At 43.0% G+C, this 17763-nt stretch overlaps 1 protein-coding gene across 2 annotated transcripts in view; it reads right to left on the reverse strand.

The window, feature by feature from the left end:
- Positions 1–484: 484 nt before the first annotated feature.
- The window catches only part of LOC109486100, a 49694-nt gene continuing 32415 nt past the window's right edge, over positions 485–17763 (reverse strand). For both annotated transcript variants that reach the window (XM_019789785.1, XM_019789784.1), the window contains 7 exons: positions 7352–8378; positions 7057–7166; positions 6798–6928; positions 3469–3694; positions 2844–3100; positions 1585–2369; positions 485–1301 (listed from right to left, as the gene is read on the reverse strand). In XM_019789785.1, the coding sequence (XP_019645344.1) occupies positions 593–1301; positions 1585–2369; positions 2844–3100; positions 3469–3694; positions 6798–6928; positions 7057–7166; positions 7352–8378 (3245 nt within the window). In that variant the 3' untranslated portion in view covers positions 485–592. The remainder of the gene's footprint in view (positions 1302–1584; positions 2370–2843; positions 3101–3468; positions 3695–6797; positions 6929–7056; positions 7167–7351; positions 8379–17763) is intronic.

Raw genomic sequence — 17763 nt, forward strand, 5'->3', positions numbered from 1 at the left:
CCTATCAGTGCTTGTTACAGATCTCAGGTTAAGTTGATGGGACTTTGCAATTTCACCTCTAGTTCTTCAGAGCTTGGAGTAGGTTTGGTACTCTGAGTATCATGGAATAGATAATAGTTCAGGTCTTCGTGTATCATTTTCTGTGATGTTTTGAATTGTTCCTTTGGGTTGTGTTAACGGCATGTTTACAACATGCAAGAATCACAAGAGTTACCTTTTACTCCACATCAAATGATGAAAATTACTACAACAAGACCTAATAAATTTTGCTATTTCTAATCTGGATTATAATGATTGATGTGTGAGGTTCTCACTCTCCCCCAAGTCAGCATGTCGGCAGAACGTACTGCGCCTGTGTGAAACCCCCATTTTTCACGGCTTTCGTTGGATTTTTTTGTCACAATTTTGCCTGTTGCAGATGATATTTTTTCAAACATTACATTTGGAAACTACAGACAGAGTGTTAACCTTATACATGTATGCCCGAATACGACCTTATTTGAGAGGTTCTGTCTAAGTGCTATGTACAATACATTACGGGTTTTGCATAGGTGCAGTACGTTCTACCGACTTGCTCCTGAAGTCATGGCGATCAACAGTCGGAGGCGTCAGTGCTGGGATTGTCGGACAGGGTCCAGGTCTCCATGAGATGGTCGATGCTGTTCCACCGCTCCAGGATCCACTGGTCAATGTCCGACCAGCCCTCGTCCCGCGAGCCGTAACTCTCCGGCGAGGGCTGGGACCCTCCCATGGCCATGACGTCCCGACTCATGGAGGGTGACAGAACCGCGCCACTGTCCAAACTGTCCTTGGAACGAGAAGCCTTGGCACCGCCCTTGTAAGGAGAAGTGGATGCCAGGAGCGTGTCCTTAATGGTCTCTGATACCAGTCTGTCTATATCGTGGAATTTTGTGCTCAGATCTACGTCGACGCTGAGATCTTGGGGACTTAACGCACGGACGTCGATTCCTTCATCTACAGACAGACTCTCAGGGACGGGAGTCTGTAAAGGCAAGCGGCGGGCGAAGTCTCGCGCTAGCAGCCGGTCTTCCTCAAAGTCGCTGTCTCCCTCGTGGATGAACAGCGCGCTGTCCGTCGCGGCGCGCGCTCTCCCCCGCTGTCGGCAGCCACGCTGATCTGCTGACCCCTCCGCCTGGGCACCTGCCCGCGGGAACGGAGCAGGCCCCTGCTGTTCACCTCGGGAATCCCCTTCAAAGGACCGCAGTCTCCGTCTCACGATGCTCTCCGTACTGGAGACTTGTATTGTTGGCGTGTGCTCCTCTGACTCCTTTCCTGGGTACCTGCAGTGACAAAAAAAAACATTACCATTAACATCTATCAAATGATCTTTAAAAAAAGTCTCTACACCAACATGTCCTATAATTTAGAGAAGCAGTTCCAACACTGTCTTGTCAAGTATGTCCTAAGATTATGAGAGTTGTGATAGAAATATATGTGTCACTACCAAAACATCAAAGGAAGAATCCTCTTTCTATTGACATCAAACTTAACTGGACATTCCAGACAAAGCTGAAATTCTTGTTAACTAATTTGATAGTGTCTATACAAATTTAGATTTCTCACCTAGCATGTATCTCCTCAGTCCTGCTGCGTTGCTGGTACATCTTCCTGTGACCCCTCAGCTGGCTCATGTCGATGTACGCTTTCTCAGACCCGCTCGCCTGGCCACCTCTGTCCCTCAGAGACGCTTGTTCGCGCTGATTGTGCGGCTTGGGAGATTCCGTCAGGCGCTCGCTGGAATCCGTCAGCTGTTCTCTCGAGCTGGACGAGTCCGATAAGCGCTCCCTCGATTTTGAGAGTTGAGCGTAATCGATGTAAGCTTTGGCAGGTGATTTTGGCGTCTCCTGTTGTTTCAATTTGGGACTGGCTGCGACCTTGGAGTCACCTTCATCATCAGCAGAGGACACGCCAAGAGCCGCTCGGTAAGGAGCGAGATTGACGTACTCCTTTTCATGCTTCCTCGATATTCTTGACCTTGGCTTTGCCATCAATTCCTCAGCAGTGTTCTCAATGTCTCTTTCACCGACAACAGAGTCCTTACTTTCGTTTGCAATGTTCTCATCTCTCTCCTTCCCTTCTGTCTTCGCACCTCCACTCCTTCTTGGCGACTTCTTCTCTTCCTGCAATCCACCTCCTTCCATGTCCATATAATCGTCTTCGACCTTTACCCGTACTCGAGCGGGACGGTCCCCTCGGAAACTCCGGTCGCGCTGCACCATCTTCCCTCGTTCCACCATCCTGCGTTCCAACGTGCTCTGCTCAATCTTCCCCCCCTCTGCAGTGAACTCTTCCACCTCCTCATAACTTTGGTATCTGGTCGGTACGTTTGCTGCTGTCTCTTCAAACACCTGCAGTTGGGAAGAACACAGAATTTGAATGAGTTTGGCTGTCCAAAGTCATCATAGGTATCAGTATACTTGCGACACAGAATATCACAATAGCCTGGTATCAGTATTTGTCCAATTCCTACAGTCCTTTCCCTTGCTAACATGTAACAGAAGCTGAATAAGACTGGATACCAGGCTATGAATATACAGCAAAGATTTTAAAATTGCATAAGATGATGACAGTAACAAGAAGATCACTTAATTATTTTATATTCCATCCATACCTGACAAGACACAAGACAAAGTGAGACAAAGCCACGGAGTAAGAGCCAACCTTTCTCAATTTGGAAAGACATCAACAATTTGGAAAATTGCTTCTTTCCTTCTGTTATAAATTTGGTGACTTTACTATTACATGTACTCTGATGCCCCATATTCCCAATGTCTTTTAATATTCACTGAGACCGTTTATACAAATGTGGCAGTTGTTCTGACCTCATCGTACACCTGTAGCCGTCCCGTGCATGGACTCCCGTCTCGTCCCAGACGCGGGCTGGGCTCATGCGACCGCTGGCTCGTGTCGCTGTCGGTGCGGTCTGCCTCGGGACGGCTGTCCTCGCTCGAACTCGTGTTGCCACGGAGACGGCTGTACAACAAGGTCGAGTCAGACTCAGGAAGGTCGTTGTTGTTGGGCTCATCTTTGTCCTCTCCTTCGTCATTTGGAGTCCCCTGGTCTTTGTCTGCATTTGGATCTATAAAAAAGTGAAACAAAGATTAAAAATGGAGAGTCTAATAAAATACACCTGTATATCCATCTGGGGAATTTTTTCTTAGCATTGTAGCATTGTAGCAGTAGAAGCTGTACATAAAACATTCTAATGAAAGGTTGGTGAAATTAAAAACTTTAGAAGTCTCTTACAGGTAGTCACTGCAGTACTACTATACTTTGCACGGAGGCCTTCCAGTACCAGTACTCATCTCCATGCCAGCCACGAGATTGCTTTCTCAATTACTCCAAATAAAAAGACTTGGGAACTTCAAATTGTGGAAAACTGATGCACGAGCAGGTTCTGCAGTACTACTATTCCTCACTAGGTGTCCTTCCTGTACCAGTACTCACCTCTATCAGCAGGCCACAGCTCCAGCAGTGTCTGCAGTGCAGCGATGTGCTTTCTGAAGTCAATGGCAGCCAGCAGGGCTCCCTGAGCACCGTCCACGTCCGACCCCTGGGGAGGGGAACACAGCACCGGCCCGAAGCACACCGCCAGGTTGTTGTAGTCCATTTTGTTGACGGCACAGTTGGCCGCAACTCGCTTCAGGTGGTCCAGCAGGTAGCCAAGGGTTAACTGGAAAGGCAAGACATCAGGTTTAGTACAGGCAGTTGGTAATGGGAAAGTCATGTAGATGTACTGGCAAGTTGACAACTGTCAGGCGACTGGTAAAAGTACATCCTGTGAAACTACGAATCAGGCATTACCATATACATGTACATAGCTGCTTTTGACGATTGCTTGTTGCCTTTCCTCTTTCATCCATTGATCCCCCAAAGGATTTACCTGGTATAATCATGTTTCGTTGACTGTATTTTTGAAAGAGTTTGTATGATATTTGAGTGTTTAATGACTTAACAAAAGAAATTGTTGAAAAGCTCTAGAGAAAAAGGAGTCAGACTTTTTTTGCATTTCACTGGGGATGAAACTGCACTAAGGTTGTGTAATTTCTGGCAACATTTCATATTTTCCATGAAAATATTGGTCGATCATGAAAGCATCAGGTACTTCCGCTGATATTCCCACAGTCAGGAATAGTGACGCATGTACAAGCTGGCACCAGGACTGTGGCCATGCCTTCCCAGGGTGCCACTCCCACCAAGGGCAACCTTCCACTTCAAGTTCAAACCCCAGACCTCAAAATGTGTTCCTAGTTACTCTCCGTCAGAAACACAACACCGGAAATCCGAAGATGACTTATCGGAACTATGAAATATGTAGTAATTTCTCTTCTTGGAATACTAGTACTGTCTTCAGCATTGATCTTGATATTGATTGTGCACCTTGTCAAGTTTTTGACACATTTAGACACTTCCATCGGTATACAATATAAGTCTTCTTGAATCCTGTGACCAGAATTTTCACTACAACTCCTACACACTGGATTGAGGTAGACACAACTCCATTGCAGCAGATTAGAGACAATCAATTCTTGATAAGCCGCCCTCATAAACCTCATTAAGCTATCTGGAACTGCAAAGTCACCTTCACCTAACCCCAAATTTATCACAGCAGGGGGGAGGGCATTTGACCTTGAACCAGCTGGTCCTTATTAAAGGTCATGATAAAATGTCTGTCAAGAGCAGTTTGAGGCAGTGTAAGTGATTTCATTTGGTAGAGGTATCAATTAGGTTTGGCTTTACAGACAGGTGTGAAATATTGTGGACTGTTATCCATTCAGCCATTTCTGGGCTTTCTTTCTTTGAAAATAATAACATACACCGTAGTGGGATTGAACCTATTCACTGATTTATTGGTTCAAAAGGGCTGTAACATTTTAGTACTGGTATGAGGGACTAATATGATTGCCTTCACTTTAACTACTGATGATAGTCTAACGCCTAATTAATTTTTGGCCCAGTGCCCAGAAGTTGAAAATTTTCAAAAGAATTCATCAACTTTTCATACACAATCAAGTCTCCAGTCATGTGGATGACTCAAATTTCCTGTCTAATTATATTTTCGACATCAACTAATTACTTGTGAAAGAACTGTTGCCAAAACATTTCAGGATCAAAAAGCCAAATAAACAATCTTTAACATTTGTTTGATAAATCTTGAGCCTTATGTCTGGCTCTTGGCCTCCATTGATACAATGTGAAAAATATCCTTAGAATTGAAATGCATCATGTTTGAAAGAATATGAAGGCACGGTTTATATAATAACATTAACTTTTTCATCTTCTCCCTGCTGCCTTATCCCGTAACCAACTTGAGAATTGGTAGCTAAATTGCGACTTTAGTGTCCGAAAGATTCTGATGCAACAATCTTTAAAGATAACCATATGAGAGGTGGGGGAGGGGTTGAATTGGACCCAGGTTTGAGTCCACATGTCTACAATCAAGAAGAGGTTGATTGGGTGATGGGAGCATTTGGAGAATGCCTTATCTGACTTTAGGGGGAAGAGGGGTGACGACCCTCAGCCACACAGAGTGGAAACTTATGGCCAGAAACTATCCTCCTCTTTACATACACACGCACATAGGGTGGCAACACTTATGGACACCTGCAATCAACTGATATGCAATGTGACCCTGTCTTATAACTTAACAGGTGATTTTCAAGTATGAGAAAGGCAGCAGTGATCCATTGAGCCTACGAATAGGAGTAGTCTTGAATTTGAAGAAATCATAATTTAACACATATTTGTATTTTACTTGGTATAAAATACAGGAAAAACGATACACCGGACAGTGAGTGAGTGTGTGTGTGTGTGTGAAAGGGCATGTTATACTCAGCATTGTGGTGCTTTTGTTTCTGTCAGAACCTTCATAAAGATATGACTTAAAAACAATCTGATGCTTCAAATTACAGCAAAAAGTGACCAGACGTAGTCAGTTTCACCTGTCTAGTGGTGTATATCATGGATTCCAACACCTCAAAGAAAAGACCAGCACGCTAAACCACCAGCTGGTGTTTATTGAGACCATTAATCACCAGAAGGTGTTTAATGGACCTTTTAACTACCAATGGGTAGTTACTGGACGACACATCTGCCAATCACTAAAATAGCAGCTTCCCATTGGTCAGTTTCAGTTGGCTAGATGACAATCTTTATTTGCAAAAAGGGATGAAAGAAAGCTACTTATATGGACAACAGAATCTAATTCAATAGAATTGAATTTTGGGGTCTCCAGTGATGCTATATAATGTGCCAATTTGGCTAGTGGACTGAATGATGCTTTTAGTCCAGGTCTTGCCTCAGGCATCACAAAAATGGATGATTTACAAGAACACAGACCTCCTGGTTCAGAGTAAAAAGACTGACTTTCGTTGCCTGTTGCTGTAAGATTCTGTGTGTCTTTACTTCTCTTTCAATACAAATAGATTCAAATGATGGTGGATGTACCAACTACTAAGTAGCTAATACCAGCTTAGAAAAGAACAAGAAATAGTCACGCATTCAAGTACTGAAGTTACCAACCAAGGATTGAGGTGTTCAAAAACCCATCATTCCTAGAACTATCGCAGAATGAAACTCATTGTCACCAAGTACAGTAGGGGCATTATCATTAGATAGCTTTAAACAATGTGTAGAATTTGATGTTCAAGGATTAGGTGTAAAAAGTCGTGTGGTGTAGTATAGCCAGCTGCTGCTGTGCCGCATGCCCGCAAAGCTGGTGTGTTATGTCAAAGGGCTATTATACAGGCTATACAGATACAAACATTGGCACCGACCTTTTGCACAGGGCCCAGGCATTGCAGCATCTCTTCTGGCTCCTTGTCACTGGGTTTGGCACACACGATGTCAGACAGGGCAGGAGAGAAGAGCGGTTCTGGCAACTCACGCAAGAAGTCCTTCAGAACACCTGCAGGAAGAAGACAGTTATCATATCAAAATTGAACAAGTTACAAAAGACTTGAAGATGCTGTGATAAAAAAGAAAGCATAGCATCTTACATAGATGAGTGGCCCAGTAGTGCCAAGTGAAACTTACCTGTTACCACGTTGATGTCAGGGTACTTGTCTGCTGAGATGTCTGTTCGAATGCTGTCGATCTCAAACTCATCACGTAGGTCCTTCTTTCTGTAAGCTGAACCACAGAGTCTGGAAAGGGCAGAGAAATATATTACTGTTATGTTAGCTAATACTGTGTAGATCTGGGTGCTCTACTTACCAGCATGTATAAGTGACAAATTGGCAAATGACAAAAAAAGACTTTGACGCCTTACTCCATTCACAGTTTCTAAAATTAGTAATTAGTGATAAAGTTGAAAATGAAGTCAAAATACCTGTAGATGCCGACCACACTCAGGCCTCTGTCCTCCACCTCGCTGACACACTTCTTGACGATGAGGGGAATGTGGACCCCCCCTCCCTCCTCCTCCACCACCCTGTCCAGGTCCATCCCAAACAGTCTCCCCAGGCCGGGGGAGGGGTTCAGGGAATGGACACCATCCTCCATGTTGGGGTCAAGGGTCAAGGTCACGTACATGGTGCCCCTCGGGTCCATCTTGAGTGCGATTTTCTCGTTGGCCTGTCTGGTGAGGTGGGACAGGTTCAGGGTGCCGGCACAGTTCACCTTGTGGCGTCGGATGTTGTCCCAGTTGTAGAAGTTGAAGCAGATCTGGTACGCGTCGTTGAGCTCGAGAGCGAACTTCTCGTTCCAAACCACCTCTTGCTCCCCGTCCCGGACCACGGTGCGTGCCCGCGGAGCCCCGTCCACCTCGATCACGCAGTACAAGTCCTTCGAGCTCTTCTTGAACACCTTCATCCCCTTCAGGCTATACAGTTCTATGGCCAGGATCCCTGAAACGGGACACAGGCCCCCCTTGTTCCCATCATCTGATTTGCACTTCTTGTAGCTCCCCAGGTCCACACCTCGGCCTGCAAGGTCACCGTTGGGGATTTTCTCCATAGTTCTGTCATTGTTTGAGCGGTCACGGTTAAACGAGCGGTACAGGCGCGTTCGAGTGAACACGCTGCTCACCCCTCCTCCTCCTCTCGTTGTGCTTCCGTTGTCGCTGTTACTCGTACTGTCCAGATGATACTTGGCGACCACTTTCCCTTTGTTTTGTAGAGACGACAGCTTCTGCTCCGGCGTTAGAGCGATTTCAGGCAGCAGGGCGTGGTTTCGCTGGGTCATTTTCGGGCTGTCATCGCTGTCCGTACCGATGTTGGCCCGGTTCTCCTCCTCCACGGATTGCGACCGGTTTGTCGCTGGTTTCTTCCAGCCGAACTTGCGTACCGTTGTTGGTGACAGCTGGGACAGAGCGGACCAGAACCCTTCTCGCTTGGGGGACCGGCTCCGAGACAAATCTGTTAAAGAGAAGAAAAACAAAATTTAGAACATTTGGTAAGGAACCAAATTTTTCTATAATATATAAAAAAACATATCATCATCTAGATTCAAGAGAATATTTTAACCTTCTTAGGATGTACCTGCTGGTTCATCCCATAACATGTACAGATTTTGTGCCAGCAGGGAGAAGGTTAACACACAAAATTTCCCAACTTACACAACAAATAAATAGATGGCCATCACATTTCACCATTTCTTTACATAAACACTCCAAAGCACATTTTGTACAGGCTATACATCTATCTTAAGTCCAATCATTCACCTGACTGACCCCAAAATATCTGACCCTACCACTGTCCACGTGCCCTACAGGGTCAACATATCCACCTAACCAACCATTCAAGGTCGCCACAACCACCTAACCAACCATGTAATGATATAAACACAGCCCACCTGGTCTAACACCTGAGTTACCTGCTCCCAGCATGTAAGACTTACAAACTGATCTGTGACACATTTTAACCACACAGAAGCTACAGAATTCATGCAAGAAATTGTCCTCACTCTACACCATCCAAAGACAGTCTATTTTCTCATCCTCAAGCTCAAGAAAAACCTACCCTCTTGTGTATGGGATCGTTTTTTATCTTGTCTATACACAGGAAATATATAATCCCTTTCTTGGTAACCTTATTTGGGTGGGAGGAGAAAATCGACACCAAGTTCAGGCTAAAGTCCCCAGACAAATCATCTACAGTCTGCCCCCACCCCTCACCCTCTGGGCAAACCAATTTACTGCTACAACATCAATACAATTGGATCTTGGCACTGGGGTAGGAAAGCAGGAGATTTGATCAGTGATAGTGTCCCATGTAGTATCGATTGCTACCAACCTGTAAAATTTACGGTTTTTGCTAGAAGGACCCTCAGTTGGTGGCAGTTTTAAATCACAAAGAAAAACAAAGGTCACAGCCACTCAAGATATAGCAAGTCTCGACAACTACTTGTCTACATGTTAGCGCCAGCCTCGCTGGCACCAGCTCTGTTTACTTTTGCATCCAAGTCTTCTTCTTAATTGAGCAATAAATCAGTCAAAACTGCAAGAAACCAAGTAGGTGCAAATTTACAACAATAGCAGGGGAAAGACTTGAGCAGAATTTCATGTGACTGATTTGTTAACAGTTGTAAGGAACAAATTGTTAGTGAATAATTGCAGTTGGCATGTTCGTAGGCGGCTTGGAGTCCATAACATTCAGGACACAGTTAGGTACAACAGACTTAGATGGTACGGCCACCTCCAGAGGATGGACAGGGACAAATGGCCGAAGAGGATCCTCACACTGGACGTGGAGGGTCCAAACCCCCGTGGCCGCCCCAGAAGAAAATGGTATGACAACGTACGGGAGGACCTCCACCACCTGAACCTAGATAAAATTGACCCACAGGACAGAGGCAAGTGGCGTGCTGCCATCAAGCCCCAGACGTATTGTGCAAGCACGTCTAACCCTCGGAAGACGGGGAACAACAGACGATAAACCGGACAGTGAGTGAGAGTGAGTGATGTTAGACTGAAAAGATAAATCCCCTTGGAACACACATCCCAGATATTTAATATAATGGAAAATTTGATTAACACTGCCACTACGCTTAGAGCTTACTAATTGGGATTCACAGAAAACAAACCTAAGGGTCTGAAAGGGGGTAAATGATTCAAGTTTACGTTAAGATTCAAACACATCAAGGTTTTGATACCAAACTCCCATTTGATTATGAAATAAGACTTAAAATGTCGAGTATAGGGAAAATTGTATCCCATTAGTAAAGCTTGATAAAATATTCTTACAGTACATCATTCTGTATCGGTATAGCCAGTATAACTGCCCTTCAGCGTAACATACCAGCTTTGCAGGTCAGGCACGCGGCGCAGTGGCAGCTGGCTACATTACACTGAACGACTTGTTACACATAAACCTTGAACATCTAACTCTTAACATTGTTTAAAGCCATCTAATGATAATGCCCCTACTGTACTGGGTGACAGCGAGTTCCACTCTGCGATAGTTCTAGGAAAGAATGACTTTTTGATCACCTCAATCCTTGGTTGATAATTCTGGTACTTGAAGGCATGACATCAAACCTTTAATACATTGAATAAAACAGACTCTGGGTCTGGTTGAAACTTGTGTTATTGAACTAGATGATCAATCAAAGCTGGCACAAAGGGAAGAAAATAAGCACCACAGGAAGGGTGTGCCCAAAGGCCAGACCAATCACAATTTTCAAGACCGCACAATTTCCCCCTGCGTTGCCAGACATGAATACTCAAAAAGGACAAAAGGCCAGAACGGTAATTACATGTACATGCATAACGTTACGGCGGCAGTGCAGAGCTACACACGTATGTAGTGAATGTCTTTCAAGTTGGGCGCAACCTTTTCTTTTCTTGCCAAGAAGCAAGCAAAGAATCGTTACAGTCTAGAGAATAAAGAAGATACAGCCCATAACTGTCACGTCTTATTCTGTTGCCATAGCAATATTCCTCGAAATACAATCGGTGACATTTTCATGTTCAGACTTCACAATTTTCACACAAAAGTGTGTGTATCTAAGTAAAGGGCGTATCTTTTACTGTTCGTCAAGACAGTTGGTGAGAGAAAGACTAATATCATAATCCGTATTACCAGGTAAACATATTACCGGAAAACATCATAAGCTTGACCGACTTTGTCTCCTAACAGCTCGTGACAGCTCAGCACGTCAAGCGACGGCCGACTGTCTCCCAGAGACAAGTCAGGATTGGATCTACACTGAAGATTCACCCAGCCGTACCCACGTAGGGATGAACCCACAAAGGCAGGTTTTCTCCCTGAATGAACAGGCAACATTTCGGACATGATAATTATGCACCTGCCCCCAGGCTTCAAAGGGACATGTGAATACATTTTGGTAAAGTAAAGCCCTGCAGAAAAACACTCTTTAAGAGATCTAATCGGGGTGCCTCCCTCTGTCCTGGCATAATTACAAGGTACCGGACACAGCTTTACGTTTATCTGTTGAAACCTTTACTTGTAAGGCCGTTACAGACACACAATACCTGCTGAGCTGAGGATATTCAAACTCTTTCAGGCTATTCTATGGTACTCTGCAAGCAGAGGTTTTGGTCAGGGATGCTTTTGTAACATTTTTGTGTGGCCTTTTCTAAAATTCTAAGTTTCCTAATAATTTCTTTCATTTTCCTCTAATGTTTCCTAGCATTTTCTTTCATTTATATGCCTCCGGAACAACAACAAAAGTTGAGGTTTTGTATTGTTTAGATGTAAACATAAAATCGAATAAAAAAACACAGCTGTCATATTTATAGTAAAACAGGAACAAAATTGAAAAACAAGAGTTGGTAGCATCAAAAAGCAATAAATCATTGCTTTCTATAGCTTAACTTTTCTAAATCAAAACCAACAGCTGTAAATTTTCGTGGCAGCCATGTTCATAGCTTGCTATAGAGGCCATTCATGTCATTGTGTGTCCAAGACTGATGGGTGCTTCTGATTCTATCCTCTTTGACCTTTCAAGTCACTGCTCAATGACCTTTGACACACAGACAGGTGCATCTTGACCCCTAACCCAGTTGAAGGGTACACAAATAACCTGAACTCCAATTCAAGATAATTGTAATAAATAGAGGAAGATCTAAACCAGAGCAAAGATTGCAATATCCATGTTAGCTTTGGTCTCTAAAGACTCAGCTTTTCCCTTCCTTATGAGCAGCGAAATGCTCCAAATGAGATTATAAAACCTTTGACACTTGTAGAGTCATTCCATCTGTTGCTGCTACCAAGGGTTTGTACACTTCTGTGTTGAAAAAAAGGCTTCAAGAAAAGACATACAAAGTCTTTCTACTTACAAAACACTGTATCAAATAATGAGGACCATACAAAATCACCTGTTACCCTGTTTCATCATACCATTTTTACCTGCTGGAGTAAAGGAATTGTTATGGCTTGAATGCTATCTGAGTGCTTATCTTTCTATGTGAAAATGCTACTTGAAACTATTGTTAATCCTCCGACATATGTTTTACCATAATAGACGCTATCTAACTCTGTTACTATGTCTATGTCCCTCACAAGTTCATGCCCGTGATAGAACACAGAGGGGTACTTTACTCTTCTTCACTTATACCTGAGCCACAACAGGCATGTTTCTCTGGCGCCAGGTCCTTTCTGTTTTGACACTGACAAATCGCCGACATGATAAGGTCTACTGCCCACACCCTATGAAATATTTTCAAGGTATTACAAGGTCAGAGAAAGTACTGATCAAGTTCTACTAGAAGACATGGCTTGTGATAAAACCCAGACACCCGAGAACACCAACCTTTACAATGTTTGCGGCTGAGGAGGCAAAAGTTTCACTTCTTCAATGCGTGGCCGCTGACAGAAAATGGATGGGGAAAAAGGGCCGCTGACATCAATATTCAGAACCATACTCCTACGTAGCTTGATTGTCTGTCATCGATTTTGGCTGCAGGTATTTCCGAGTCCCCAGCCAATTAATTTATGCTATCTAATGATGACCTTCAAAAAAGTAGGTCAACAAAATGGCTAGCTTTAGGTCTTACCACTTAGATGCACTTGATTGCACAATTGATAATCTTTTTGATAAGAATATCTGAATTTGATATGTAAAAATAGTGCCCCAGGGAAAGCAAAACAGGGTGGGGCAAAATGTCTGTTCGACAACACCTACCTCCATATTCATTTTATATGACTGCCATTAAAAAATGTCAGAAACCCATAAACCCATTCTTCTTCTTCAATTTTTCCCTTTTTCTTTGCAGCATCCTTATTAATTTTCAGCAATATTGGTGCCCAATTGCTCCCCATACATATCCTTTGCTCACTGATTGAAACTACAGCTCTCGAGGGAGGGCTAAAATGGCTCATAAACCCTTTGTTCTCCTCACACTAATGAATGAGACTTACAATTTACAGCATTACTATATTTCAATGGGACAATAAAAATGCTGATTTTGATTGTAGGCCATTCTACAGGAGGTTATCAAAGTGACACTCTATACTAACGATATATATTACATGTACAAGCTTAATAGGTTATCAGTCTCTACACCAATCAAATGTAATCTGCGAATTATGCGATACATAGAGTGACATTTTTATCGAAGTTATAAAACTTGTTCTGGCGAAATCAAACTGTACTGTTTCTGTGTGAAGTGTTGATGTCAACATTTTATCCCTTACCCCTAGCTGTGAGGCTAGCTAGACAATATATTTCATAGCATTACTTGCTATGAATATGAAATATGAATCATGGCTAGCTAACTGTTATATTGTGCACTTCTTGAAAAAAAGTGTCTAGTAGAGACTAGCTACATCGCTTCGTAATCGCTGCGTTAGCGTTACGTGATCGCCGCGTTAGCGTTACCTCGTGATCGCGTCACCCGTTAATTCTAACGCAAGCTGTACTGTATTGCCTACCTAGCCCACACATCTTCTGGTTATACCATGCTTAATTTTTGGTACTTATTTATACAGATGTTTTATCAAATGTATTGTTTATTGTATCTCCGACTCGTGTAATGTTAATGTCCCTTTTTTGTTTTTAAGTAATTGAAATTACACTGTGTTTTCTATGTTGCTGTGGTCCAGGGTGGCCAAGTAGCAAAGAAATAAAGTCCAAAGTTCCACACAATGTACCATGTTGACCATAACACTAAACTATAGCCCGCAATAATCCATTCTTCATGAGAACTACATTATTGCCTGTTCCCCAGGCTCTCTCTTATTACGGCCCCCATCTCTTCAGACTGAGCGTGCAAAAACACATTTGTACTCGTACAATAAAACCCTCTATCTACTGCCTTGGTCACAATACATGTGCTATATTATTGTCCATTGGCTCCCGTATTGGTGGCTATTGTCGGAGGCCCAAGTGCTATTGTCCACATCGATAGACATGGTTGGAGTGCAAAATTCATTACCATCTGAATACATACTGTCTGCCGTAACGAACATTAGTGTTGTACGGGTAGTGACCAAAATGTTTTCATTCCTTAGTGTCGCAAATATGAATATCGGGTTTAAACTTGTATGCATTTTACACAGTATCAAAATGAAAAAATCTGCATATGGTACCTACTGAAAGAGATGTTGGATAAGAATGATTTTTTGACAAAGAAGACCAAACATGAAAAGTTGCAGGCCTGCTGCTCGAGGTAGAGCTTTCTCTTTGATGGATATGCAGTTCTAGTAATTACAAGGAAAAGCAGTATCAAAAGAACAGACTACTCGACATAGCCAACGGATCTAGTGTGGGAAAAGTTCGCCCTTTCATATGCAGAGCACTGTTGGCATCAAAGAACAGGAGTACAACAAAGACCACCCTCCCACCTCGAAAGCGTTCCTTACTGTACATGGAATAATGCTTCTCACTAGTGTACTGAAGCTTGGTCCCTTTCGTTCATAACCAACATCTTAGCTTAAAAATAACTTAACGTGAATAGAATTTTTCTTTCAAAATACATTCTTTCATTTTATATCATCATTTTAATGGCCCCGGCCCAGCAATGTCTTTTTGGAGTGTGGCCCAATGGAGTGCCTCCTTTCATCCAAAGGTCAGGGTGGGTACAGAGGCGTAGACAGTTTGGATGGCCTGGGGCTCCAAATAATTAAAACCCTGGCATTAGTTCCACCATCGCCCAAAGAATAGGCGGAACGTCGTTGACTTTTGTGAGAACATGTAACGGACTAGGAGGCTCAATTTGAGGGCTGGGCTCGCCCTGCCTTCTCTGTCACCTTGACATTTTCCATGTTGCCTTGGAAACCTGATACTATATTCAAGGTCAAATGCAGGATGTTCCGAAGACATGCTGTATTCCTGTGTAGAGTAGCAAGACACTGTTCTATAAAGTCAAGCCTGTTTTATGGAAAGAAGGTACACCGAAAAATACTATCCATCAAGAACGCAATGAGGCATGTCCAAACAAATGGGACCCACCAACATCAAAGACTCGCCAACTTTGATTAAAGAAATGAAAGCCGAAATCACAAAAATGGCCGCCCCACTGTTTGCCGGAGTCAAGCAACATCCAGCATAAACAGATGCAAATTGGCTGCTTCAGTCCAAGTGACCAAACAAGTGGAGAAGTCTTCACTGGGGGACATGGCAAAGCAAATACATTGTCTCTGAGATGAGACATCTGTTTCCTAGGAGGAATATAGATACATGGTCTGCTTCCTCTTCTGCCTGTACATGTAATACCCTCTCCCTAATTAATTTTCACAAAACAAGGTCTGCCTATCTGTACTATCATATTGTATAGCTGATAACGGGTACAAGATAAGCGATAAGGACGTACAGTCTGCTGGATCTTTTACGTACATGTATATGGAAAGTATCTTTTACCTTGGGTGGAGCTGCCCATATCAGGAGGAGTGTAAAATGGGGCTGACAGGCGAGGGAGGATGAAGTTATTTAGCTTCAGTAATGTGTGGGGGCAGAAAGCTGCAGATAGCTCATGCTATGGGTCAGCAGCGACCATGACCTCTACACACTACAGCCAGCAGCACAATGCCACCACCACCGAAAAACAGGAAACCTTCTCCGGGCATTTTTGTTAGCTGTCTGTCTGCGATTTCTGACGTTTTCGGCTCTCTTATCTGGTCCATCTTTTATTTGGAAGGTCGCAAGGAAGTCTTTGGGAGTTCCTGTTTCGAACAACTCCTTTTGTTGGTATGTGGACTCAACCCCCCTCTTTCTGGAAGGTGGCCATTACTGGGGCGTACCATCCATCACCATGGAGGGGGTGTAATTTGCCATCAGCAGGGAGCAAATATTGGGACAGATGGTGGGTGCTACTGTCTGTCCCTGTTAATGGAATTACCAGACCTTGCACACACCCATGGGCATTAGCCATAGAGACTTCTTAGGAAAATTATACTCTTTTTTTTTGTCTTCGTCTCTTCCTGCTTCAGTTCTGAGGAAAGAGGAAACAATGGCCCAACAATGCACTTCCTGATGAAAGTTACTGTAAGAGGTACAGTTTTCAAATGGAAACTTTGTGTTGAGATGATTCATATTATCATACTGCACAAGGCTAGTCTTTACAGTATTTCTTTGCATGTGTAAAAGCATCACAGGATGATTCTGGGACATCCTTGGCCTGTGGTTCTTCCTGAAACGTCACTTACACGTAAACAATAACATAGGACCAAGACATCCCCTACGTCACATGTCAACAGTAGAAGCTAGACTCTGTATCATAGAAGCTAGACTTCCACTACATAATCATGGCAAACAACTGCTGTAATGTCTGGCTTTGTTAGCCTGGGTGCCAGACCCACAGCACACTAGGCTCAAAGTTATCCTGTGTGCACAGGATGACTTTGAGCCTAGTGTGCTGTGGGTCTGGCACCCAGGCTAGGTTTTGTCTGTAAGAGGTTTTCATCCTTCTATTCCAAAAGGCCAAATAAAAATGCTAGTCCAGTCTTGAAGATTTCACATGATTCTATTGTAATCAAAGGTTTAATCAAAAGGAGAATACAATATGAGAATGAACAGGAGTAGATGGGTTATTGCTAGCAAGTAGTGGAAAATAAATTTTCCTCAGGTGGAGTTCCAAAGGTAAGCCTCCATGTACAAATTTTACCTGACAAGAGCATCACTCTTGAGACCATACCCAGCTTTAATGGAATTATAAATACAGTGTACAGTATAAGCTGGCAGGAGATGAAGAGATATAGGACAGGAGCACTCAATGAAATATGTGCCAGACACACAGCACATGCCAGGTATGTACTTAGTCTGTATAAGAACACTTTATCATGACCGAAACTTCAACACACAAAACACAAGCAATTATTGAATTATAACTAAGGTTATATAAAAGTTTTACTCAGTCAATAGATGTAGATGGAATATGACATGTTTAAAAGGTTGGGGCTAACTTTTTACGAAGTCAAGCTAATGTATAACAAGTCATTCTTATTTTCTTGACAAAATTGAATAAAATTTTTTCTATACCTCCCAAGTTAGATTACAACTTTGCCCAGGCAATCCAGAAATGGAATTAAAGCAAAAATCAATTTCCTCCTATGCTCAGCCTTCCAGACAATTTCCTGCTAATCGTAAGCCTTTCTTTTTCTTGGAGGCAGTCCAAAGGTAGGTGTGCTGGGACACATACTAAGCATGGTAGGGCTCGAAATCTTCTTTCTGTAATATCTCTGTTTTCCAATATTTCTATATGTTATCATTGAATATATAAATTGCCAGCAATGACCCAAAATTGTACAATATAAAGATTTTTGCACAATTTTTGGCAGGAGCTCTGAAAATGGCAGAAACTTCTTTGAGCAATATTGACTCATAAAACTTAACTTTGCATCT

This window comes from Branchiostoma belcheri, unplaced genomic scaffold (assembly GCF_001625305.1).
Source record: "Branchiostoma belcheri isolate BF01 breed outbred unplaced genomic scaffold, Haploidv18h27 scaffold8, whole genome shotgun sequence".
Taxonomy (NCBI): Eukaryota; Metazoa; Chordata; class Leptocardii; order Amphioxiformes; family Branchiostomatidae; genus Branchiostoma; species Branchiostoma belcheri.